The 25,634-nt window shown below is 33.3% G+C and overlaps 10 protein-coding genes across 10 annotated transcripts; 5 read left to right on the forward strand and 5 right to left on the reverse strand. All coding sequences in view use genetic code 12, as the record gives it.

Annotated features, from left to right (window-relative positions):
* Positions 1-55: 55 nt before the first annotated feature.
* On the forward strand, positions 56-4,894 carry J8A68_004980 (F-box protein; the record flags this gene model as incomplete). The annotated part of the gene is made up of 2 exons (XM_049408995.1): positions 56-2,424; positions 2,878-4,894. The coding sequence occupies 2 exons, from the start codon at positions 56-58 to the stop codon at positions 4,892-4,894; spliced, it is 4,386 nt and encodes a 1,461-aa protein (XP_049261754.1).
* Positions 4,895-4,957: 63 nt separating this feature from the next.
* On the reverse strand, positions 4,958-5,410 carry MRPL36 (mitochondrial 54S ribosomal protein bL31m; the record flags this gene model as incomplete). Its single annotated transcript, XM_049408996.1, has 1 exon — positions 4,958-5,410. One exon carries the CDS (start codon positions 5,408-5,410, stop codon positions 4,958-4,960), a length of 453 nt encoding a protein of 150 aa, XP_049261755.1.
* Positions 5,411-5,627: 217 nt separating this feature from the next.
* On the forward strand, positions 5,628-7,268 carry CCT7 (chaperonin-containing T-complex subunit; the record flags this gene model as incomplete). The annotated part of the gene is made up of 1 exon (XM_049408998.1): positions 5,628-7,268. One exon carries the CDS (start codon positions 5,628-5,630, stop codon positions 7,266-7,268), a length of 1,641 nt encoding a protein of 546 aa, XP_049261756.1.
* Positions 7,269-8,723: 1,455 nt separating this feature from the next.
* Positions 8,724-10,280, forward strand: CCN1 (Ccn1p; the record flags this gene model as incomplete). Its single annotated transcript, XM_049408999.1, has 1 exon — positions 8,724-10,280. The coding sequence occupies one exon, from the start codon at positions 8,724-8,726 to the stop codon at positions 10,278-10,280; it is 1,557 nt and encodes a 518-aa protein (XP_049261757.1).
* A 1,656-nt stretch (positions 10,281-11,936) lies between these two features.
* MYO1 (myosin 1) lies at positions 11,937-17,609 on the forward strand (the record flags this gene model as incomplete). The annotated part of the gene is made up of 1 exon (XM_049409000.1): positions 11,937-17,609. One exon carries the CDS (start codon positions 11,937-11,939, stop codon positions 17,607-17,609), a length of 5,673 nt encoding a protein of 1,890 aa, XP_049261758.1.
* Positions 17,610-17,726: 117 nt separating this feature from the next.
* On the reverse strand, positions 17,727-19,280 carry MAS2 (mitochondrial-processing protease subunit alpha; the record flags this gene model as incomplete). Its single annotated transcript, XM_049409001.1, has 1 exon — positions 17,727-19,280. The coding sequence occupies one exon, from the start codon at positions 19,278-19,280 to the stop codon at positions 17,727-17,729; it is 1,554 nt and encodes a 517-aa protein (XP_049261759.1).
* A 166-nt stretch (positions 19,281-19,446) lies between these two features.
* Positions 19,447-20,889, reverse strand: J8A68_004986 (uncharacterized protein; the record flags this gene model as incomplete). The annotated part of the gene is made up of 1 exon (XM_049409002.1): positions 19,447-20,889. One exon carries the CDS (start codon positions 20,887-20,889, stop codon positions 19,447-19,449), a length of 1,443 nt encoding a protein of 480 aa, XP_049261760.1.
* Positions 20,890-21,126: 237 nt separating this feature from the next.
* On the forward strand, positions 21,127-21,717 carry J8A68_004987 (uncharacterized protein; the record flags this gene model as incomplete). Its single annotated transcript, XM_049409003.1, has 1 exon — positions 21,127-21,717. The coding sequence occupies one exon, from the start codon at positions 21,127-21,129 to the stop codon at positions 21,715-21,717; it is 591 nt and encodes a 196-aa protein (XP_049261761.1).
* Positions 21,718-21,778: 61 nt separating this feature from the next.
* On the reverse strand, positions 21,779-23,818 carry EXO1 (Rad2 family nuclease; the record flags this gene model as incomplete). The annotated part of the gene is made up of 1 exon (XM_049409004.1): positions 21,779-23,818. One exon carries the CDS (start codon positions 23,816-23,818, stop codon positions 21,779-21,781), a length of 2,040 nt encoding a protein of 679 aa, XP_049261762.1.
* A 302-nt stretch (positions 23,819-24,120) lies between these two features.
* Positions 24,121-25,551, reverse strand: SAM51 (Sam51p; the record flags this gene model as incomplete). The annotated part of the gene is made up of 1 exon (XM_049409005.1): positions 24,121-25,551. One exon carries the CDS (start codon positions 25,549-25,551, stop codon positions 24,121-24,123), a length of 1,431 nt encoding a protein of 476 aa, XP_049261763.1.
* Positions 25,552-25,634: the final 83 nt, after the last annotated feature.

The following is a 25,634-nucleotide window of genomic DNA, read 5'->3' on the forward strand; positions in this document are numbered from 1 at the left end:
GAAGATCATTAACTATTCTTTAAAGTGTAGTGTACTTTTAGCTAAAGAAAGGGATATGGCACAAGTCATATGGAATTCGGACATTGACGTCTACAATACAGATGTCATGCCTTTGCTGATCGCCAGAGGAATTGCTAGATACTTACCTATCCAAGACCTACTATCTTTCGCCCAGGTATCAAGGAACACTAATCGAGCAGTAAGTGATCCTTCATTATGGGTATCAATGTTGAAAGAAATGGGAGTATGGAATAATGCTAAGCAGATTACTAAAGACCAACTACGGAAGAATCCAAGAATGTCATATCTTGAAAGTCCTTTATCTTGTTTAGATTATGTCTATAGATCAAATAAGAATGCCAAATATCAAATGTTAAAAATTCATAGATGTTTATATCCTTATTACAAGGATTTATTAGTGAACAAAAGTTATGACCAACTTCGAATATTCAAAGATTTCCAAACTCCAGAAGAACAAGCTCAATTGTTAACCAATTTGTTAATATATAATAGAATCGACTATATTGAACTGACACGAAATACTGCCAGAGATAAGATTAATGAATTGATTGAAATCTTTGAAAATGCATTATTACGAGAATTAGAAATTCACTTTGATTTAGAAGATTATGAAAAGACCAGACAATTTGTTATGATTTTAGTTTCATTACAGAATCAACAGACTTTAATTGATTTCTTTCTACAAAGAAGTATATTCGATAATGAAGAACGAGAAATATTCAATTTGGAAAAGTTTGAAGCAGACAAGTATTATAATAAAGTCGAACAAGATGATGATCAAGAGGAACAAAAGAAACCAGTTTACACATTGAATCAAGAGGCATTCGAAAGCCTCATTCAAAGCATCGCTGAGATCTTAAATGAACAGTCCAAAATTATTGATTTGATCTTCCCACAATCAATTCCAATGATGTATAAGGTATGTGAAGAGTTAATTTCCAACCAATTGAGTGAACTCATAATGATGTTAATAGACTCCTCAAAACAACATAACTTATATTTGACCTTCGTGCCGTTCATATATGAAAAACTCACAGTTGGATTGATTGAAAAACTTACCAAATCAGAAAATTTAGGAGACTCTTATCACCAATTAGTAATAGAATTATTGAATATGCTGTTTGAATCATTTGCAGCCGAATATATGCGAGAGGAAGTTTCAAGTTATCAAATACTTTCAAAAGATAAAATCCTTGATTGGAAATTAACAATCTCAAAACGAGAACAAGAAACAACTCAAAAAATCCTTGAAAAAGTCAAAGTTGAATCCAAAAATGATTTCTTAACCAGTTTTAAGAATGTTTTCACGATGGCTTCTAATAAAGAAGATGAATCAAATTCACAAGAGAAATATTCAGAAATTCAAGCAAAGGCAAAAATCCTTTCTGAAAATATAAAAACTCTAGATAAGATCTTCAGTCCCGAATTGGTAGTAGAAACATTAAATGATGCAAAGATATCACTTCATAGGTTATTAAAATTACGAGAATTTACCATTTCTTCTCTAAGAAATGATATTTTCCAATCAATTCAAGATATTTTTATAGATGCAATGGAAATAATTGGTGTTGAACATTTAAGACCTGGATTTGAAAAGGCTTTGACCTATTTACAAACATATAATCCTAATTCATCAACATACACTGAAACGCATAACGAATCTTTTGCCGAACCATTGGTATTATTCTTTGATTTAATTAATATGGCAGATATTATCATTCAAATGATTGATATTTTTTATAAAGAAGAAATGCTTAATAGACATATCATCAAGCATGAAAATTCAATTTTAAATCCAAGTTTACAAAACAAAAAGAAATTAGAAGCATTAGTGGATAAATATGTCGCCGATGGTCTTAACGTTGGTATTGAAATCTTAGTCCATCAAATCGATACTGTTTATGACGAATTGCTTCTAGATACTGATTATAATCCAACCAATCCAAATGCAGTTGACTCGTTTGGACCTACAGATGCTGCCAAAAAGGCCATAAGTGTCTTGCAAGAAAACATGAATCTATTAGTTGATAGTGCCGATATGTCCGTAGTTGAAGTATTTCAGCATGAAATAGCAGAACGATTCTTTCAAATCATCGTAAAGACATTAAAGCATCGTACAATTTCTGTGGCTGGAGCACCTAGTTTGATATCTGATCTTAATCTATATTATGAGTTTATGGTGGAGCATATCAAGACTAACAAAAGGTTAATTCTTCCTTTGTATCAAGCGTTGAAGAAAGTGGGTAACATCTACTTAATCAGCGGAGATGATTCTAAATCAATAGGTCAATTGGTGAGTGATCTTTCTAAGTTCAATGGTATATTTGGACAAGAAGAGATTTACGAATTTGTTCAAAGACGACAAGATTGGCCTGATATAAAACGTCATGTTGAGAAGGTCATGTATGGATTTGGTTTGGGGGATTGTGATTTAATGTAAGGACTAGAAGAAAGGACGTTTCTATTCGTTTGTATAGTGTAAATAACAATATTTCAAATGAGCTTCAAGCGTTTCTCGTAGACATCTATCCACCTAGTGATGAGACAGTTACGGTGATTATTTGCAACTGTTCGTTATTATATCTACCAAATAAAATGCTGCAAAATTTTATTTAGTAATAATCACGTGACTTTCATTAATTTTTTTTTTTTGCTTTTTTTGATTTTTTTGAGATATCGTAAAAGAAAAAAAAAAATAGGGTGCATCTAATTTTGTATGGTGAATTTTTTTGGTGAAGTATATCTAGCCAATCAATATTTCCATTAGACCACTTGAATACTAAGAGAAGCACAGATGAGGAGAATAGTACACGCGGAAACGCGGAGACTACTAATGACCAGCACCACACGACGAAGTCATTTTTCATCAATAATGCTGATGCTTGATATTCCGAAGGTCACTCCAAATGAGAGCCGATCACAGTTATGTGATCGTTCAGAGATATTGCCTCGTAGTGAAGAGAGAAGAAAAGAAACATCATTAATAGATACTGGGAAAGAGAAGGAGTTGAGAAACCGTCAAAGGATTATAAGAAAACCTCAAAGAATTATAAAAGGTTCAATAGAGTCACGGAAAGCTACGGCTGCATTTAGATTATATGAATTATCACAAATCGAACCTTCGACTTTCATAGATAAGCTTATAGAAATATATGGAAAACGACGATATCCTACTTTTGTTGAAGATTTGCATCTTGTATCAGACCAACCTAAACATCCAATTCATAAATGTATCCCCAATTACCTAAGGCACGAAGATTTCGATCTAGAATCTGACGAACCGTATCCTAAAAATGAATTCATACGGGGTTTCCCAAGGCACAAATTTTCCACGTACTTGTTTGAAGATATTTGTCAGATAATCCTACAAGATGACTATGAATTGTTGCGAGATATAGTTAGTTTGCTATATCGATTGGGAATTTTGACCGAATCCCAGGTGAACCTACTTTCCATCATCGAAGACAAGAAGTCGTTTATGTCAGAGATGAATAAGAGGATAATCGAATCTGCCCTTCAGAAACAAAAGACTAACATAGCGACAGAATTTGTACTACAACTTACAAAGACCTATCAGATTGAAGTACACCCCGAGAGTATCGATTTACTAGTCTTAACCCTAACATCCGGTCTACATGAAGATTTCATAAAAGATTCATACATAACGACACAATTCGTACATCATTTTGGGATTAGAAACCTAACTGTGACTCAAGTAGATCGAATACTACAGTTCTTCTGCTCCAAACCTCGAGGAATGTATTTTGCCAATTTCCTATTTGAAAAATTAGTCAAACTAAAGCAACTTGAAGGCTATTCAAGATTTCAACCTATTGAATTTTCCAATACGGTCAAAGCACTCATGCAATCATATGCAGACAATTATAATATCGACACGGCGTTTAGAGTCTGGAAACAGGTTTCCCCATATATTGAAGACAAACTGGAATTAGTTCCCATATTGGTACAACTATTCATCGACGCTCCCGTCGAGTATGCAGCAGACATTGGAGATGTATTGTCTAATTTGCCAGCAGAGTCATTAAATAGTGAAGAAATGATTGATTTCCAACTTTCATTTTTTGCTTCGGATCCTAAACTTAGCCAACATTTTGAATTATTGGCAAATAGATTACAACCTCCTTTGAAAAGAACAACCATGTCGCTGTTGCTTAAAGCATTCTTGGCAATGAATAAGCAATCTAATGCTCAAAAAACCATCGAGGCGATTTTTAAGCATGGTGGAGGAACCCTGCCTGAGGATGTAAATTGTATTGTGGAAAGATTATTAAAACAAGATAAACTTGGGGAATGTATGGATATGGTCGAGAGGATGGAGTTTGAAATATCTAGACTTGCTTGTGTGTCGATCTTACGATATATGTTATTGAATGTCAATATTTCAACAACCAAAAACCGAGAATTTCTTGATAGATTATTTTTGGGTTTAGTTGATCTTCAGGATGCTAATACCAACGAGCTTCTTACCATTGCATTAATAGAAGTTGCCGTTGCAAAAGTCCCGATTGATGAGGCAGTGATGCTTTATAATGCGATAGCGCAGGTTGTTACATTGCATAAAAGATTCAGAGTAGGTGAGAATAACTATAATTGCAAACTTAACACCATTTCCATTCCTGAGAAGTTCGAGAGAGTATTACATCTTTCACTCAAAGGACAGGCCAAATGTTTGGAGCATATTTTGATTAAGGCTCTCAAAGAAGAAGATCCGTTGCATTTGCTGTATATTATGGGTCTATTTAGATCATTAGGTTGGAACTATACAAGCATACTAAACTTATTAAGAAGATATGATCAAAATGGATACCTTGAAAGAGCTATCAAGTCTGAAATACTCCGAGACTGTAACTAGTTTTTTAATAGACTGTATATTAGCTGTATATATTATTTACAAGATTAAGTAAATTTATCTTACTTATTTTTTGAATCTTTGTCTAGCTTGTTTCTTACTGAACAACTTACCACCTGTGATTTCCTTAGCATCTTCACCCATTAATTCTAATAATGCCTTATCTCTTTCCTCTCTACTTTCAGGTGTTTCTTCTTCTGAAGTTTCAATACCATATCTCTTATTAAATTGACTGATTCTACCAGCAGCAAGAGAAGCAGCAGAACTTAAATTAGATCTATTAGGATTCCATAATGTTGAATTTCTTTGATCGGCAATCATTCTGATTTCATCTTTTGGAGCTTGAGAACGACGTTTTACTACACTTCCATCACTTAATTCTACTAATGTATCAAATTGATAAAAGATTGCTGGTCTGGCTAACCCTAATCCAATTTTTCTCATCACACGACGATTCGAAAGCTGGACATCTGTCTTAACGACATCCATGAACCCCTTTCCTGGTAGTTTTGAACTCATTTTGGACTTTGTTTAGTTGTTGGCTATCCGTTTGGTTGTAAAATAATCAAACATCAAGAGGTAATTTAAAAATTATAGAGAATTTTTCAAGTGGTCGTGCGATTTGTTCAAAAGATTTTTTTTTCACTTCCTCACCAAAAACTTCATTATGAATAGATGGACAGCAGTTATATATACGCTTCTAAAACATATTCCATCAGATCAACGGAGATAAACAATGGCCTTTTCAACCCAGACCCCAACAATTGTCGTGCTAAAAGAAGGCACTGATACCAGTCAAGGTACAGGACAAATTCTTCACAATATTTCTGCATGTCTTGCCATCCAAGAAACTCTTAAACCAACATTAGGACCGTTTGGATCAGATATTCTTATTGTAAATTCTCAAGGTAAAACCACTATTTCCAATGATGGTGCCACTATCTTGAAGTTATTAGATATTGTCCATCCTGCTGCTCAGATGTTGGTTGATATTTCCAGATCTCAAGATGCTGAAGTTGGTGATGGTACCACAAGTGTTACTGTATTAGCTGGAGAATTATTAAAAGAAGCTAGAACTTTTATAGAAGAAGGTGTTTCATCTCATTTGATTACTAAGGGGTATAGAAAGGCTAGTGAATTATGTATCGCCAAGATTGAAGAACTTGCTGTAAATGTTAAGAAATCTAGTCCAGCTGGAGAATTTAGAGAAATGTTAGAAAGATGTGCTACTACTGCTATGAGCTCGAAATTAATTAGTCAAAATTCACAATTTTTCACCAAGATGGTTGTTGATGCTGTTTTAAGTTTAGATGAACAAGATTTAGATGAGAAATTGATTGGGATTAAAAAAGTCCCAGGTGGAAGTATGGAAGATTCAATGTTTATTGATGGAGTTGCATTCAAGAAAACTTTTTCATATGCTGGATTTGAGCAACAACCTAAAAAATTCACCAATCCAAAAATTATCAATCTTAATGTCGAATTAGAATTAAAAGCAGAAAAAGACAATGCAGAAGTCAGAGTTGAACAAGTTAAGGATTATCAAGCTATAGTTGATGCTGAATGGCAAATTATATTTAATAAATTAGAAGCAATTGCTGAAACTGGTGCCAATATCGTTTTATCTAAGTTACCAATTGGTGATTTAGCCACTCAATATTTTGCTGATAGAAATATTTTCTGTGCTGGTAGAGTAAGTAGTGAAGATATGGATCGTGTTATTAAAGCCGTTGGTGGTCATGTCCAATCTACTTGTTCTGGTATCAAACCAGAAGATATAGGTACTTGTGAAGTATTTGAAGAAGTTCAAATTGGTGGTGATAGATATAATCTTTTTAAAGGATGTCCACAAGCTAAAACTTGTACATTAATTTTACGTGGTGGTGCTGAACAAGTTATTGCTGAAGTTGAAAGATCATTACATGATGCCATTATGATTGTTAAACGTGCTGTGAGTCATCATACTGTGGTTGCTGGTGGTGGTGCCATTGAAATGGAATTATCTAAATATTTACGTGATTATTCTAGAACTATTGCTGGAAAACAACAATTAATCATTAGTGCTTTTGCTAAAGCCCTTGAAGTTATTCCTAGACAATTATGTGAAAATGCTGGATTTGATGCTATTGAATTATTGAATAAATTACGTAGTGCTCATGCTAAAGGTGAAACTTGGTATGGGGTTGATTTCCAGAAGGAATCTATAGGTGATAACATGGCTGGTTTTATTTGGGAACCTGCTTTGGTTAAGATAAATGCAATTGCTTCTGCTACTGAGGCAGCCACTTTGTTATTGTCAGTCGATGAAACTATCAGAAATGATGAACAAGAGGGTCAAGCCCCTCCACAAGCAGGAAGAGGTAGAGGTGCATATTAAATAACTTAATAATAGTGCGTGTATAGAATATCAAAGAATAATAAAAACTCTCTTTAATCAGGATATCTCAATGTTTATAGTTTTTCTCAATATTGTTCGTTTCACATTTTAAGTTTGAAAACGCACATGCTGGCTTGATACTCAGTTATATTTGCTTTCCAGTATTTCGTTATCTTGCATTAGCCCGGAATATTTAGGGTTTTAATTGTGCCTTATTGTTTACAACTTAAAATTTAATTATTGCAATGGCGCTACCAATATTCATGTAATTGTTTTATTTTATTTTTTTCAAAGGGCATTTAGTTGAGGAATGAAGACGCGAGTATTGAGAAATGGCTGCAATAGTTTACCTCAAAGGTTAAAGTTGATTTACACATTTATTGAGCCCAGTGTAATATATAATAATTAAAGATATCATATTAGTTACTTCAGTCTCTCGTTGTTTAGTCACTTCATAGTCGTCATAATTAAATATCGTTGATGGCTTCGATACGCGCATTCCCCTTTCAATTTTGGAGACAAGGAAAGTAATCCATCGTGATTAATTGAAGACAATTCCCGAGTAATTGGCGGTTCGAAGAAAAAGATCCGATTATGGATAATCGACCAAAACAGCTGAAATTCAGAATGAGGAAGAAATTAAATATTTTATTGTAGTTAAAAACCTCCAACTACCCCTAGTTTCAATAATGGGAACTTGTACATGTAGACTCCACATTTTCTTTAACAAAATGTCCCTTTCCAGATTCTGAAATTTCCATCCCTCTTTCCCTGCCAAGAGTTGTAGTTTTTCTCGCTTAATGAATAATTTGATAGAATAATCGAAAGTGTATTTTATTTATTTTTTAACTTATAAAAGTAAGTTTATAGATATAAAAAGACGCGATCGCGATGTTAATAAATACTAAATTAAACATTTTTATTCCCTTTTTAAATTTTAATACGCGAAAATTCAATTGATGCAAAATATTTTTTTGTTCTACGCGCGCGTAAAAATTTAAAATTTTTCAATTCTTCCTACTCCTTTCTTTAAGTTACAAAGACAAAGGCATTGAAATGTTATTACCCTTTAACAATTTATTTTATTATGGGAATATGAATTGCGTTTCTTTCAAAGGGTTGACAGCTGAGATTTTTATATTATATTATAATTATCATATATATTTCTCTTTATATCTTTCTTTCTTTCTTTCTATATTTCTTCTTTTTACACTTTTCCTACTTTGCTTAGTTTCTTTGAGGTTTATTTTTCATCATTTGGTATTCCAGTTTGCCATTACTACTACCACCATCAGGACATTCCTTTCCCATTCTATTCATTCATTTTAGAAATACTGTCATTCGTTTTGTTTTAATCGTTTTGTCCTTTCATTCATTTGCAAGTTTGGTTTCCCTTCTCTCTCTTCCTTCACATTTCCACCATTTCCCTACATTCATTAACAAGGTCATTTCAGCATGAACCACCAACATTCCCAACAACAACCACCTCAACCACCCCTTCCTCACTTCAACAAATTACAACAACCACATCAACACAAGCCTATCAAATATGGTCCTCCTTCTAACATAAAACCAAGGTCATACAATGTTGTTCTTGAACTTCTTGAATCTCAAGCCAATAAGAAATTGACTGAGGAATATTCCACTGAATATACAGATACATTAGCTGCATTAGAGCCATTGGCCATGATAAACCCAGCCATGATAGACTTACAACCTGAAATACAATGGTTCATGCGACCTTTCTTACTTGACTTTATTATAGAATTACATTCATCATTCAAGTTACAACCACAAACTTTATTTCTTTGTTTAAATATCATAGACAGATATTGTGCCAAAAGGATAGTATTCAAACGTCATTATCAATTGGTTGGGTGTACTGCCTTTTGGATAGCTGGGAAATATGAAGATAAGAAACTGAGAGTACCTACTTTAAAAGAATTAACAACTATGTGTCGTAATGCCTATGATGAAGAAATGTTTATTCAAATGGAAATGCATATTTTAAGTACTTTAGAATGGTCCCTTTCTCATCCAAATTTAGAAGAATGTTTACAATTAGCAATTAAACATTCAAAAGTGGTATCAAGTGATGTAACTCCTTGCAAATATAATATTCATAAAACTGGAACATTATCTGCTGTTATTGCTGTTGGAAGATTCCTTTGCGAGTTATCATTATATGATAGATTCTTCCTTACTGTTCCAACTTCATTGGTAGCCATTACTGCTAATTTACTTGCTTGTTCTATGTTGCAAATACCTGAAGCTTCTATTGCTTTGAAACAATTGGTTGCTAAAGTATTAGGTCCTCTTAAAAAAAGTGAAAGCCAAAATAGAAACATGAACAATGGTTATTTCCTGTATTATGCTGATAATGATGATGATTCAACAATAGATGAATCTGAAGAGGAAGATGATAGTTATTTCGAAGAATTCGATGATGAAGACATCGAAAATGTACATCCACAAATCCATGGACCCTTCTTAAGTGGTTTAGATAAGGATTCGCTTTTAACAATCAAAAAGATTGCCATTATGTTAATTCTTCAATTAAATAAAGTCACAGAAGTTTTGGTTAAGAAATATGATGTATTGGGAGTAATTCAAGTTATTAATAATTTCCACACTCGTAATTCATTCTTCATTCAACAACTTCAACAACATACATCCATATCAGAACTCCCAGAATCATTCAATCCAGATATGATCCATATAGCTGAGATATTATTGCAATTATCTTCAGATCAAGATCTGGATGATGAGAATGATGAATTCGATCCAGCATCACCATATATTTTCCAACAATCAACATTAGCTCCTCAAACTCCTCCATCGGCTACATCTCAATATTCCGTATTTTCAAAACGTAGTGTAAGTGGTGGATCTTCAAATAGTAGTACCCCTACTTATTCTATACCCAATAGTCAAGGAATAACCAAGATGAGAATATGTAAAAAACGCGATTTCTCACCTATGAAATCTTATTGTTCTCCAATACAAAGATAATGACGATGATGACGATACAATATAAAAAGTACATTCATAGAGCATGTTACTGTTATGCCTTATATGATTTGAAACTATCGCTAAGAGACGTTTGATCATATTTTTAATTTAAGACTTATCCTTCAGTTCTCGCTTTCATTTTTAGAAACATTTTATAGTTTTTTATTTATAATTTAGAATATTACCATACAATTACTAAAACACATTTCTATTTCCCAACAACAAAGCTGTGATATATCTCTTGTGAATACTTTTAGATGTGTTGTAAAGAAAAGTATAAGGAATTTTGTTTTGCAACCAACTTGGTTTTAGCAGAAAAATGTGCCACTTCTTTCACGCCTAATAAGAAATCTAAACAATGGAAACTTGAAGTAAGAAACGATAGTTCAGAAATATTTGCTTGCATCTATGCGAGGCTCAATCCGTTTCGAACAATCATTGTTTTCGCTCCCCATTGTTATTGAGTTACAATTGAGTTTCGTTCGGGAATTTACTTGCAAGTTCATAATCTGCGTTACTGAATGAAAGGGGATTGATGCTGACGTTCGCTTTGCTCATGCTAGCTAGAGGATATTTATAGTGTCAATGATAGAGATTAGAATATACTAGGTTGATGATAGATACGCTTTCCAGTAATGCCAGTTACAAGAAATGGTTGCAAAAAAATCTGAATATTTTTTCGGATAAAATTTCTACATATAAATTGGCAAGGAGTTTTCAATATTAGAAATTAGATATCATACTCTTGATGCTTTCTGTTTCTAGGTAGCAATTAGGTTAGCTTATTTAGTGGGATTCTCCCGCTATTCCCGTTTCATTATATTTTCGTTGTAAATGAAAAAAGCGATCGGAGCCAATGAAACAACAAAATATTTGTTAACGTCAGTGAAGAATTTTCAAGAAAAATCTTATGATTTCTTAACGTTACATATTTACGAATTTATCATCCCACCCCTTAAATGAGTTATAATTAAACAAAAGCCTCTTGAATAATGCTATTTGTTAACATTCATATTTGGATAAATGGATTCAATAGAAAGTGTAGATTGTTTAAATATTTGAGATGGGGTTGATTGTATTTATTTTTAGCAACCCGTGACATTCCAATTTGCAACAATATTTCCTGATCGGGAAGACGTGTTGCCGAATATAAACAAAAGAAAATTTCTATCCCGAGACAATTAAAACAGCATTATAAATCTTAAAAGAGAAAATGGTCTCTCTTCAAGGGGAAGTTGCTCCATGACTACCTAATCTTATTATATTTCAGTAATAGCTTCCAAGTCTACCGTCTTTTAATTGAATTTGTAGTACAATCTCTCGGATTACGTAATCTCGGTTTATCGAAATGTCAACAAAAAAATGCAAACTGTCTTTTTTTTTTCTTTGATATGGAGACAACAGAGAAAATCATCAGAGAACGATCTTCTAACTTTCTTTGGAAATCCCATTACAAACTCAGATCTGTTATTTGTCTTCTTTTGTTTTCATTGCAAAATCAATCAAACAGTTTACATTACGCTCGCTGAGATCTTGAGATCTTTTACAAAACAGTTAACAAAGCAAAACTAACAATCAGTTGAACATTACTTTAAGGTTTATTGTTTTTTTTTACAACCATCTCCCACTATCACAAGAGTTTCATAACAACGTAACATGACAGCAGCAACTTCTGAAGAAGATGGATTTATAACAAAGAATTGGGTCTGGATTCCAGATTCAGATGATCTATTTACAAAAGGTTATGTATCAGATTATCTACCAGATGGTAAATGTAAAGTTATTATAATGACCAATGGGAAACAATCAGGTGAAAGAATAGTAGATCAATATTTACTTGAGAATTGTAATCCTACCAAGTTTAATAAATGTCAAGATATGGCCGAATTAACCCATTTAAATGAATCCTCCGTTGTTTACAACTTATATCTTCGTTATCTTGATGATTTGATATATACATATTCCGGTTTATTCCTTGTAGCTATTAATCCCTACAAGTCATTACCAATTTATGATACGCATAACTTAAAGAAATATCATGAACATGCACTTGAAAGACCCCCACCTCATATTTATGCAACTGCGGAAGGTGCTTATAGGAATTTACTCCTGAATAAGAAGGATCAATCTATATTAGTTACTGGTGAAAGTGGGGCTGGGAAGACTGAAAATACCAAGAAGATTATTCAATATTTGTCATCTGTTACTTCCAAAGAAACTCATGTCATTGATCATGCAAGGCATATTGATACTAAGATCGTACAAGCAAATCCTATATTGGAAAGTTTTGGGAATGCTAAAACAATCAAGAATAATAATTCTTCAAGATTTGGGAAATTTATTCAAATTTATTTCTCACATCAAGGTGCAATTACTGGTGCAAACATTGATTATTATCTTTTGGAAAAATCTCGTGTTGTTAGTCAAGCTTCGCATGAACGTAATTATCATGTGTTTTATCAATTCTTGAGAGGTTATGATAATTTGGCATCCTTAGGTTTAAATAAAGATATATCTACTTATAAATATCTTCCAGGTCAAATAGATATTCCCAACGTAGATGATTTCAAGCAATTCAATCTATTAGTGGAAGCATTTAAAATTATGGGTTTTACTACGCAAGAAACCCAATTCATTTATCAATTATTAGCAATCATTTTACATCTTGGTAATGTTGATTTCACATCTTGGAAATCAGATCAAGCTAATTTTACCGAAGAATCGCCCATTGATAAAATTGTCGAATTACTTGGAGTCTCAAAACAAGAATTTGTTGACAACCTTTTAAGACCTAAAGTTAAAGCTGGAAGAGAAATGGTTACAAAATCAAAACGACCATCGGAAGTTAGATTTGCAATTGATGCATTTGCCAAATATCTTTATGAAAAAATGTTTCAATTCATTATAACTAGAATCAATGACAATTTAAGAATTGAAAATCAAGACAGTAATATAAACGATAATTTTATTGGTGTTTTAGATATTGCTGGGTTTGAAATCTTTGAAATCAATTCATTTGAACAATTATGTATTAATTATACCAATGAAAAATTACAACAATTTTTCAATCATCATTCTTTTATCTTGGAACAAAGTGAATATATGAGGGAAGATATTCATTGGGAATTCATAGATTTCGGACAAGATTTACAACCAACGATTGATTTGATAGAAACAAGACTCCCAATGGGTATATTCAAACTCTTGGATGAAGAATGTATAATGCCTAACTCGTCTGATCAAGCCTTTATGGAGAAATTGACAAGTAATTTCAAGAACAAGCATGACAAATTTTCGGAGAATAAGTTCAAGAATGGGTTTATTATCAATCATTATGCAGGTAAAGTTGAATATAATGTCGATAATTGGCTTCAAAAGAATACTGACCCTGTCAATCAAAATATTTTGAAATTATTACCTTCTTCCCAAAATCAATTAATTGTGGAAATGTTTAACAATGATCCTCATTTATTTGATCCATCATTCAGTCCAACAAAAAGACAATCTTCGACCAAAGTTAAAACTGCATCCGAAAAACACAAGGATCAATTGAAAGATCTTATGCAACAATTGGAATCTACTGAACCACATTTTGTTAGATGCATCTTACCCAACTTGAATAAAAAAGCCAATCAATTTGATAAAAAATTAGTATCGGCTCAATTGAGATGTAATGGTGTTTTGGAAGGGATTAGAATCACGAGAGCCGGATATCCTAATAGAATGCAATTTGATGAATTTGTCCAAAGATATTCCGTACTTGTTAATTCCAGTTCGTTAACTAAAACCGATAAAACAAATTGTCAATTGATTTTGAATGAATCTAAATTAGATAGAGGGACATTTAAAATTGGTTTAACTAAAATTTTCTTCAAGAATGGTATATTGGGTAAATTAGAAGAAATGAGAGATTTGTGTCTCAAAGGGATCTTCACTGATTTGCAAAGGGTAATTAGAGGTAATATATCTCGTATTCATATGAATAAGAAAATAAAGCAAATTCAATCAGCCCAAGTAATAGCTAGAACCATGAAGACTTTGGATGAATCAAAAGCGTCAAGTCGTTGGATGGAATTGTTTTTACATATAAAACCATTACTTGAAGAATCTCTAAAAGTGTTAGATTTAAAGGAAATTAAGGAGAACTTGGTTGAAGTGTCAGATAAATTGAAAGATACCGAAAAGCTCAACGAATACTTGAATGGCACGAATGAAGAATTGAAGACAAAGTTGGTACAATTGAAGGAGGAAATGGATAAAAGTTCCCAGCTTGTCAAGGCTAAAGAGTCCAATATTGCAGAGTTGAATCAAAAGGAAAGTGAGGCTCGTGTCAGGATATCAGAATTGGAAACTAAGATTGCAGATCTTGAAAATGCTTCGAAGGGAATAAATCAAGAGAAGGAGAAATTAAAATCAAAAACTGTCGAACTTTCCAGTCAACATGAAGCTAAGCTTAGGGAATTGGATGAGTTATCTAATCAACATTCGAAAGCCCAGAAGGAATTATCAAAAGCTAAGTTGGAATTACTGAATCATGAGAATGTTAGACATAACCTTGAAGAGAAGATATCACAACTTCAACTGGACTTGGAAAAACAATCTTCAGAAGCAAGAGTGGAAATAACAAATTTAGAACGTTTGAACAAGAAATTACAATCTGAACTAGATGATAAATCTAGATTACTTCCCCAAAAGGATGCTTTAACAGAAGAAATTGCTACATTGAAGCAAACGATTTTCAACCATGAATCTAAGATATTTAAACAGGAAAATTTAATGACTTCATTGAAAGCGGACTTAAAGAAACATGACAGTAATAAGCAAAGATATGAAAGCAAGATTGAAGAAGCTAAAAATAAGATTTCACTTCTTAAAGGCAAATCTGAAAGAAAATCGTTGGAAATTGACAACTATAAGAATGAAACTAGAAAGTTGCAACAAGAGCTTGAGGCTATTAAATCCAAGATGGAGAATTCTATATCCTTGAAAAAGGAGCTTGAAGCATTCAAGCAAAATGAAGGTAAGCTTCTTCAGGAGATTGAAAGTTTGAAACTGGATTTATCTGCTAGCAAATCTCTTCATGAGACACTAGACGCGGAATATGAAAAGTTGAAATTCGATTATGAAAATATCAAGAGAACAAAGGACGAATATGGCGCTCGTTTGAGTAGTTTGAACAAGCAAGTGGATCAGCTCAGACAGCAAAAGGATGAACTTGAGAATGAAAAGGAAAATCACCCACCACATTCAGGATTCAACCCACAATTCAAAGAAGAATATGCGCAAATGAAATTAAAATTGAATGAACATAGTGCTGCATTGCGTAAAGAAAAATTGGAACATAAGAAAGTAACAGAAGAATTATCTATTCTTAAACAAAAACTTTCAAATGGAACATTTTCGAATTTTGAACCATCTCCAACCAAAAGACGATCTGTATCAGGAGGAAATACTGCATTATTGACTGAAATCGAGGATTTAAGATTGAGCTTACAACAAGAACAAACGAATTATCAAAGAGCAGAAGCATATGCTGTGGAATTACAAAAGAAGTTAAACAAAATTCAAGCTACTAGAGGTATAAATACCAGCACCGACTACGAAAAGAAATTCAAAGATTCGCAATCTAGAATCTCTCATTTGGAAGACACGATCCATGGCATGCTTGGTTCGGATGGCACGGCCGGTCCCGAAAGTGATCACTCTAAACGTAGTTCATTATTAATGAGAAGTGATAGTTCATTTACAGTTCATGCTTTACAAGGAGCAAGTCAAGATTTTGTTCAAATATATCAGGATATTACCAAAACTTTAAAAACTACCCGTGATGAATTAGCAACTGCCAAATCAGAAATCTTACGTCTTAAATCACTTCTTCGTGAATCTGAAGAGGAATTATATGAAGCAAAGAGAGAAAATTATCGTACAAGTGTAGCTGATTATGAGAATAATATTGCCCAAATGAAAGTAAAATTGGAGAACGTGACTTCCAGGAATAGTGATTTAACGTCTACGATTGAATTATATAAGAATAGATCAAATAAATACTTCAAGAAATTAGAAGCAGCTGAATCAGCGGTCCAGATTTCAAAAAGACACGAGGAAGCAGCTACTAAAGAAATGGAAGATTTAAGGCATCAATTAATACTTGTCAAGGAAGAAGTTAGAGCTTCTCAAATTTTGATTAAGGAATTCCAAAAGAAAACTAGTGAATTAGAAGAAAGTTTACTGCAAAAGAAATTTGAATTGGATAGGGCCCAATCTGAAATCAATGAGCTTAAAGATAAACTTGATTATCATATTAAAAATTATGAGAATAAAGAAGTTACCGATGCTTTGAGAGAAGAAATCAGAACTCTTCATAAGGATTTGAATTTCAAGACCGAAACTGAAACTACCTTAATTAAAGAAAATAAACAACTTCAATTAGATTATGAGGATACTTTGAGAGCTAAAAAACATCTTCAAAATGAACTTGATGAGCAGTTGATCCAAAATGATGAACTTGAAACCAAAGTTGATGAATTATCAAACAAAGTCAGAAAATTGGAAGATGAAGGTTTCATAAGTGAGAGAAAGATCAAGAGTTTCATGAAACAAGTTTCTGGATTAAAAGAATTAGTGGAAGAAGTTACTGTTCAAAGAGATAATTTATTAGCTGAAAAGGAAAAATTACAAGAGAATATCTACAACCTTGCCGCTGATTTGGAAAATAGCAATTCTGAATTATCTCAAACTAAATCTACTTTGGATATGTTGAGAACTCATTTAGAAAATCAACGAGCTGATTCAGAATTCATGAAATCGGAATTAAACCAATCAAAAATGTCGTCGACCTCGGAATTTGAAGATCAACAGAAGCTTAGAAAGGAACTTCTTGTAACCAATGAAGAAAACTTCTCGTTGAGGAAGACCAACGAAGAATTGAAGACGAAGGTTCACAACTTGGAAGAGAAGTTATACAGTAACGAGCAATTGAAGTACTGGGAAGAAAAAGTGAACGAGTTATCTCAATCTTTGGATAAGACTCTCAATGAAAAACAAGATGCTGAAAAGACTGTTAAGGGTTTGGAAAGGACGGTTAAACTGTTGGAAATTCGTGCTGAGAATGAATCTCAATTAGCAAAGAGATATAATGATGAAAATTTCGATTATCAGAATAAGATCAACTATTATAAGAGTAATGTTGATATTCTTCATAATGAGAATGTTGAAAAAGATTTACAATTGAAGATGCTTGAAAGAGAAAAGGGTGAAATGAAGACTGATATGATGTTATTGCAAAAAGAAGTTTTGGAACTTCGAGCAAAACTTGGTGTGGATGTTTAGATGAATGTTAGATGTTTAATATATACAATGAACTTTATTAGGTTACTTATTAATAAATACACAAAAGATAGAATCTTAAAAAAACAACTCTTTCTCTATAAAATGTTAATCTATACATTAACTAAACCATCCTTTTGATTCTTTTACTGCGAAGCTTCTAGGTTCAAGAATTGGTGGACCGGGATATTTTCCAAGGCCATAATGACGAAGAACAAATTCAACATCTCCAAATGCTTCTCTATCACCTTGCATAACTACAGAAGGAATTCCTGAACTAGCTCCCTTTGTAACCACATTCCCGGTGAAGATCTGTTCGGCAATATTTCTTAAATCAGTAAGAGATACTGCATTGACTCTGTCAACCATTTCATCAATTGAAGTAACCTTACCTTGATATTGTACTTGTCTACCTAAATCATCCAAAGTAGCAACTTTGCTTTCCTTAGTCGTTAACAAATTACTACATAATTGGTTCTTAGCTCTGCTGAGTTCATTCTCCTTGAGCCCACCCTTAGCAGGATCTGATTCCAACAATTTTGCCAATTCATGAGCAATAATTTGTGAGGAAACATGAGCAGCTTGAGGAACCAATGAGATCGATACTCCCAATAATCCAGTTCCCATATATGGATGACTGATACTTATACATGAATTGACAAAATGATGTCTATTCAAAACTTGGGTATTCAATCTTGAAAACATTCCTTTTCCTGGTCCACCGGATGAGAACGATGCTCCTCCACCCAATAATTTCGCTAATACGGATACGGGGTACAAATCATCGTGTATTCCTGATGTTTCGAATGCGATTTGCATGTGGTATAATTCAGGTTGGTTGGAATATAATGGCTTTTGATGTGGTATAAAGATTTCTCCACCCGTATAGTTGACTTTACCTACTTCGGGTTTGAATTGTTTTGATGGGTCAACTTCCCAATCTCCGAAGTTATCGAGGGTATATTTCAATGCGATTTCATGAGGAACACCTACCATTGCAATGATGATATTTTGAGGCTGATAGAATTTATTATGAAAGTTGACAATTTCATCCTTCTGAATTTCGTTAACTCGTTCCAATGGACATGAAAGTGGTATTCCTACAGTGTTGTCCTGGTATGCTACCTCATGTAATTTTTCCAGTAAAAGACTATCTGTATTATATTGAAGTGATTCTGCTTCATATGCGGTAGATTGTAAGACCCATTCCACTTCTTCATCGGTTAACTTCGGATAACGGATGGTTTGGGCAATACATTCAAGCATTTGTTCAACATCCTTATTAAACACACCAGCTTGATAAATCATACTTTCTCTTAAGGCTTCAGGTCTATAATTACCACCTAAGGTGGCCAATCTATCCATCATTGCTTCTCCAGAAAATTTCTCGGTTGATTTAAAAGCCAATCTACTCATTACATGGGATAACCCAGGTCTTTGAGGATCTTCATAACGTGAACCAGCATCAACAAAGGCACCTAATGCACTAAAATGACCTGGGCTTGAATCGGAAACTACTCTCAATCGATTTTTCAAAGTAGTCATCTCAAGATTGTTTCCTAACGTGGTGGTAGTTAATCCAGTGGCATTTGATAACTTCCTATTGGAGATCAATCTCAATTGTTTCTTGATGGCTCCATCCTTGACGGAACTTCTGGCTATTCTTGACCACATGTCAGCTAATGTGTGTTTCAGTATAAGTTTGAGTGCTTATCAATTAAATCTATCTTGCCATCCTGTTAAAGGAAAACCAAAAATACAGGAGTGAAAAAAAATTTACTCTATGTGTCACGTGAGAGGTGGAATTTTTACATAGTCTAACATATAGATAGAGATTATACTATAAATCCAATAAACTAGTTTCATTCTTCTTCTCCTTCAGGCCGTCAAGATTCAAAAGTAAATCATCATTAGCTTGTTGTACTTTTCCATCTTTCAATGCAAGGAAATTATGCGAAAGTTTAGGACTTTGAACAATCTTCAATTCGGCAGGCTTTGGTGAAACAGTTTCAAACTCTGAGAAAATATCGTCATCATCATCATCGTCATGATCTATATGTTTCTCTTCATCTTTCGATCCTCTCGGACTAACGGAGAAATGCTTATCTAATTCACTTCCAGTGATTAATATTTCGGGCGCTTCTGATGAATTCTTAGCAGGATTTTCGATTGAAAGACTTGGCTTATTTTCTGTATCGAGAGCATCAACCGGACGATCCTTTTCAAACAACGTAGACTTGCTACGATCTCTTTTTGGTGACGATGATGCAAATACTCCAAACAATGAAAATCCTTTTTTGCTTTTTGACGATGAAGGTGCAACCGAACTTGAATCCGCAGTGTGTACACTTTCGCTAGAAGCTCTTGCCATATTGGTATTCTCAAGCTCGCCAATTTTCCATGTATTCACTTGAGAACTACTCGCGGATGCAGACGTAGGATTGAATCCAAACAAAGATCCAAAGAATCCTGGTTTGTTTTGATTTGCTTCTATTGCTGCTTGGATTGATTTCTCGTATTCTTCTTCTTTAATCTTCAATTTCCGGAGATATTCTTCGTGATCTCGTCTCTTTCTTTCGTGGATCTGTTTGGACATTTCATCATTGTGATGCTTCTTTATTCGTTGAATACGGGCATGAATGAACTTATTTGATTCTGCTTCAACTATTCGATTTAATTTATTGTTGATTGATTGTTTCGGGAAAGCAATATTTAAACTTTCTTGTAACTTTGTTTTCTTATTGTCTTCTTCAGTGTCTGCAATATGACCATTTGATGATTTGCTTAAATCATGTCTCTTGATGTTAGAGTCTCCTTTTAGTCGACGAAGTTCCTTCTTCCTCGCTTCTATATATGCGTCACTCGATGACCAGCTGAATAATGCGTTAGCACGCAAAGAACCTGTCGTGGTAGTAGATGGTTTTTGCTTGTTGTTGTTATTACCTTCCTTAATATCATTGTTACTTCCCCAGTGATCTAAGATAAGCTTTTGAGTTTGTTCGATTGTAGAGTCTGACCATCGTAGTATTTTGTTATTAGACAGTTGATCTCCTGTCATGAATTGTTTAGAATGAGATTGGAAAGATGAATAGTATTTGTTGCCATGTTCTGATTGTTGTAGGATCAATTCAGGATAGATATGGAATTGATCTTCTTTATCATTGTTGCCATTGGTGAATTTAAGATCATGAAATAAAATGTTGGCTATTTCGGAAACATCAACTGGTTTTTCATCCAACGGATGTTGTTGATCTGTGGATTGTATCTCGCCGGTTCCTTCCATTGAGATTATAACCCTAGCTTGTCTTTTGTAAAAATGATAGACTGACAGGTGGTAATGCTTGTCGCTTAGTTTTGAAAATTGGTAATCTAATTAAATTCTCGAGACAACAGTACCGCACTACCAACCAAAAAAAAATTAAATTATAGCCCTGCGCTCTCATCTTGCAAGAGAGAAGACCAACACCAATTCTCCACAAGAGACCCTTTATAGAAAACAAAGCACCAAACCACAGTCAAGATGTCAAATCAAACAATCACATTCCCTCAATTCCCCAATCATTCAATCTACATATCCTTATTCAAAGGACTTTCATCCAATTCAATCAAACAAATTAAACAAGAATTAGTATCGGGAAACAAAGCATATGATTATTGTTTTCTTAATACTAAACATATCGTATCTTTAGAACATTTATATAGTAGTATTCATAGATCAATACTAAATTATACAAATAATAATATGGCGGCAAAGACTTTAAATACAGAAATTATATTTAATTTGTCTCCGATTAATAATATAGTTGATGCATTGAAGAATTTTGGGATTAGGGAAGATTGTCCTAATGTGATTATAATTAAAGTATTGCCAACTGAAGAATGTACAGAGGATAAGATACTGGAGATTACTGAGAATTTGAGTGCATTGCTTGGAGAGGGTGTTGAGAAGGCTAGTTTGGATGATGAGTTGATGTTTAATGAATTAGTAGATATCAAGAAACTAAAGAAATTGTATAAATTAAATGATGCAAAGATTGATGGAGAAGGTAAAGAATTACAACAAAGGTTAACACGATTAGCAATTGGTGCTTGCCTCTTAAGAGGATATTAACGAATCAGTTATCCATGCATTTATAATTTATAGAAATACAATTTTTTAACTAATGACAGATCTAACGTCTTCTATATGCAAATTGTTTCAAATCTACAGTCTGACTTAACTTCCTACTGCTTTCAACCGTCGATATCGCAGAAGAAACATTTTCACTATTGCTAACTTGCAATTTCTCCACCACGTGCAAACTTCTTCTCTGTGACTTCTTCCCACTAGTTGTAGTGTTATTTGGACCTAATATTACTTTATTCAGTTTTTTAGAAAACATTTCCTTAAAATTACTCGACCTACCCGTCGAATCACACAGAAAAGCATCCCTTAATGCCGATTTAAACTCCTGAATGAATTGGTTTGTCTTTATAGGAGATTCTTCAATCTCATCCTCGTGTTCATCAATATCAAACCCATCATCACGACTAGTTGTATCTTTCTTCTTAATCGGAGTTTTTTCTTCAGCTTCCCCTTCTTTCAAAGAATCTTCAACCCCATCATCATCTTCTTCATAATACTCATTCTCTCTGATTCCACTAAGTTCATCAAGTATATTATCAGTCCTAAACCCCTTTCCATCCGTGGTCTTAATTGGGGATGACCCTTCTGGAATTTCAGAATCTTCCAAAAAACTCGAAAATGCATCAATACTACCATGAATCGGTCCTTTTGGCGTGGTAGCTATTGAAATATCCGGACTGGGGTATGATATATCCTTAACTGGGACATTGGTATCGACTTCATCTGGTGGGGAGAAGAATTTACTCTTTTGTGCTCTTGATGGACTTGGGGTCATGATTATTCGTTTGACTTTTCTGGATGTGGGTGATAGTTTGTCTGTTGTAGTTTGAATCTTTGGTTTTTTGAATTGTCTCTCGGGTGTTTTTTGAGATTCTGATTTCATTGATATTGTGGTGGTGGTGGTTGATTCACTGTTTGAGATTTTGAGTGTGGTTGAGGTTGACTTGTTGGAAACTTTAAGTAATTCAAGAATTGACCGTTTCTTGGTTTCAATCTTATTGGATATGGATATCGTTCTGCCAAGATTCACCGAAGGACTCTTCAAACAATTCAACGATTGTTCTCTCGAAACCAAAATCTCATGTCTATTAGGATCAATCTCACCATTACATATCTGTCTATAAATCTCATTATTCAAAGTTTTCCCACAACAGGATTCCAAAACCTCAAACTCCACATCTAAATGCTCAGGATATTCATTCAAAGTTCTCAACTCCTGCACCTCAGGATTGAAAACTTTTTGAAACTGGAACGCTAAATTTGCTTTTTGAACCTCCTCCCTAAACTCCGCCGGGATTTTCTTTCCATCAGCACGTAATGCAATTAAAACCTTTTCCAAATTATTATATTTCCTCACATATGTAAATGCCCCTTTCATTCCAATCCCAGCTACCCCCTTCGTATAATCACATCCAGAAAGCATGGCCACTAAACGTAATTGTTCTTGAGTATATGTCGATAAATAAGGGATTTGTCTAACTTTCCCAAAATTCTCTCGATTAATTTCAACACAGGTTCCATCATCTTTCAATTTCGTGATTAATCTCTTACATCCAAAAATCAACAAATCGGAATCTTCAGATAAGATTCCATCTACCAATCCGATTTTCTCCAAATATACCATCTGGGGATCGGCTTCATATGGTGCTACTATATATTTGATATTTAATTCATCTAATTCGACCATTATAGATTTCGCCATTTGTGAAGTCACATATGCGGCTTTCATATATTCCTTAAATGCCAATTTCAGTTTATTCAACCGTGTATATTCCTCCGCTTTGGTTCTAGCTTCTTCTCGTTTCGTCCGACGTTCTAATGCGGTTTGTTCTTTGGTTGGAAGTGAGGCACCATCAAATACGAAATATGGTTCTACACCAAAATGTCGTAACATTTGAACTTTGTTTATTATTGAAGTAATGTATTTTCGAGTAGGTTGACCTGAGCAGAGTTCTTGGGCACATGAGATTAATCCACGATGTAACCAGCCATAAGTATCGATGGCTAATGTTTTACCACGATATCGTTCTAACGTTCCTGGTTCTTGGATTTCTTTGAGGGCGGGTAAAAGACCAGTAACACCCATTGCTGATTTCTATAAAATGTCTATCAGGTTCTTGAGAGGGAGATCTTAATGGGGTATATTGTTATCAAAGGAAGGAAAGTGTTGGAATGTTAGTTGAGGAAGAAATATCAAAATGTAAACACAGGGATTTCTAGTACGCGCACTCGTAGTAAAGAAAAGAATTTTTCAAACGATGGGTCTAACCAAACGCGGTACTAAAATTGAAAATCGCGGTACTAAGTTAGAGACTGTTGGGTAATAAAGGAATCGTTTTTGTTGTAAATGTATAAATATAATATGACTATAGTAAACTTTTAACTATTCTACAGAGTACGAAGGGAACTACCAATAGATATTGAGAATTGTAAACCATCTTTAATTCCAATATTATTATCAGATTTAACTCTTTGACTTACATAATAACCAATATCTAAATTAGCCCAATTACTAAAATATTTTAAACCAACTCCACCACTAATTGCCCCAGAATCATCATCCATAATATTATTACTAACATTACCAATTATACCATCAGCATAAAATCTCAAAGGATTTTGATCATCACTTGGGATGTGACTTGGTGGTTGATATAAGAATTTTGGGATTTTGGAATAAATTGTTCCTTGTAATTTATAAAATTGTAATCCACCTTGAGGTTGGATTGAATTTCTTGTAAATCCAGAAAATGAATTATATCCACCTAAATAAAACTTATCACTTGAATGAACGGTTATTTTATTGGAATCCATGGGGAAAATAGCACCCATATCTGCTTGAATACGAGTGGTTATATAATTATTAAATAATGATTTATAATAATTATAAGATAATGCCGATTTAATGAATTCTCCATGATTGATTGAATTCTTTTGTTCTTGATTTGAAGAAATTTCATTATTTAAAGTTAAATCATAACCACCTGATGGGAAATTTTTGGTAATTGGATTTAAATAATTTAATTTATTTAAACTAATTTGATTAACTAATGATGATTTTAAATAATCTCCATTAAATGACTTTAAATCATCAGATGCAGAACTTTCATCAATATCATAAACACTTCTATTGTATAAAGATACTCCAGAAAAGATATTCAATTTATCCAGATGATTATATAATACACCAAGTATACCACCAGTAACACCTTCATTGGCTTTTTGCCAAATTTGATTATTTTGTTGAACATGGGATATATCAAGCATAAGTTTATAAGCAGGATTCTTTAAAGTGGATAAGATCTTAGCATTGGCAATTAAATGATCATTTGGTTTATAAGGATTATAATCAACACCAATATTAAGCAATTCAGCATTTTGATTAACATTATTATCTAAATAATTTAATTTAATATTTAAATAATCTTCAGTATTAAAATTCAAAAATCCATCAATTGAATTTAAATTAATTGATTCTAAATTGAAAACAACTTTTGTTCTTAATGATTTCTCTTTATTATATTTCTTAATATAAGCAGGAATATTTGAATAAAAATCTGGTTGTAATCTTGCAGAAATATCCAGAAATACACCAGTTTTAATTAATCTAGCTTCTGATTGATGAATACAATCAACCAATTGAGTTAAAGTATAATCACCATGTTCAAATAATGGTGTTAATAATTTCTCAAAGAATGTATCTGAGAATTGTTCACCTCCATTAACTTCAACTCTAGTTAAAAAGATTGGATGTGATCCTGATTCTTCTAAAATATGTTGTGTTTGTAATTTAGATTTTAAATTAGGATTACTATCCATGAAATGAAGAACCATCGCTGTTTACTCTCTTGTTGTCAATTGGGGGTGGTGGTTCCTCGGTGGTGTTAATTAAATCCCTTAAA

This window comes from Hemisphaericaspora subhashii, assembly GCF_019202705.1.
Source record: "Hemisphaericaspora subhashii strain CBS 10753 chromosome Unknown scaffold31, whole genome shotgun sequence".
NCBI lineage: Eukaryota > Fungi > Ascomycota > Pichiomycetes > Serinales > Debaryomycetaceae > Hemisphaericaspora > Hemisphaericaspora subhashii.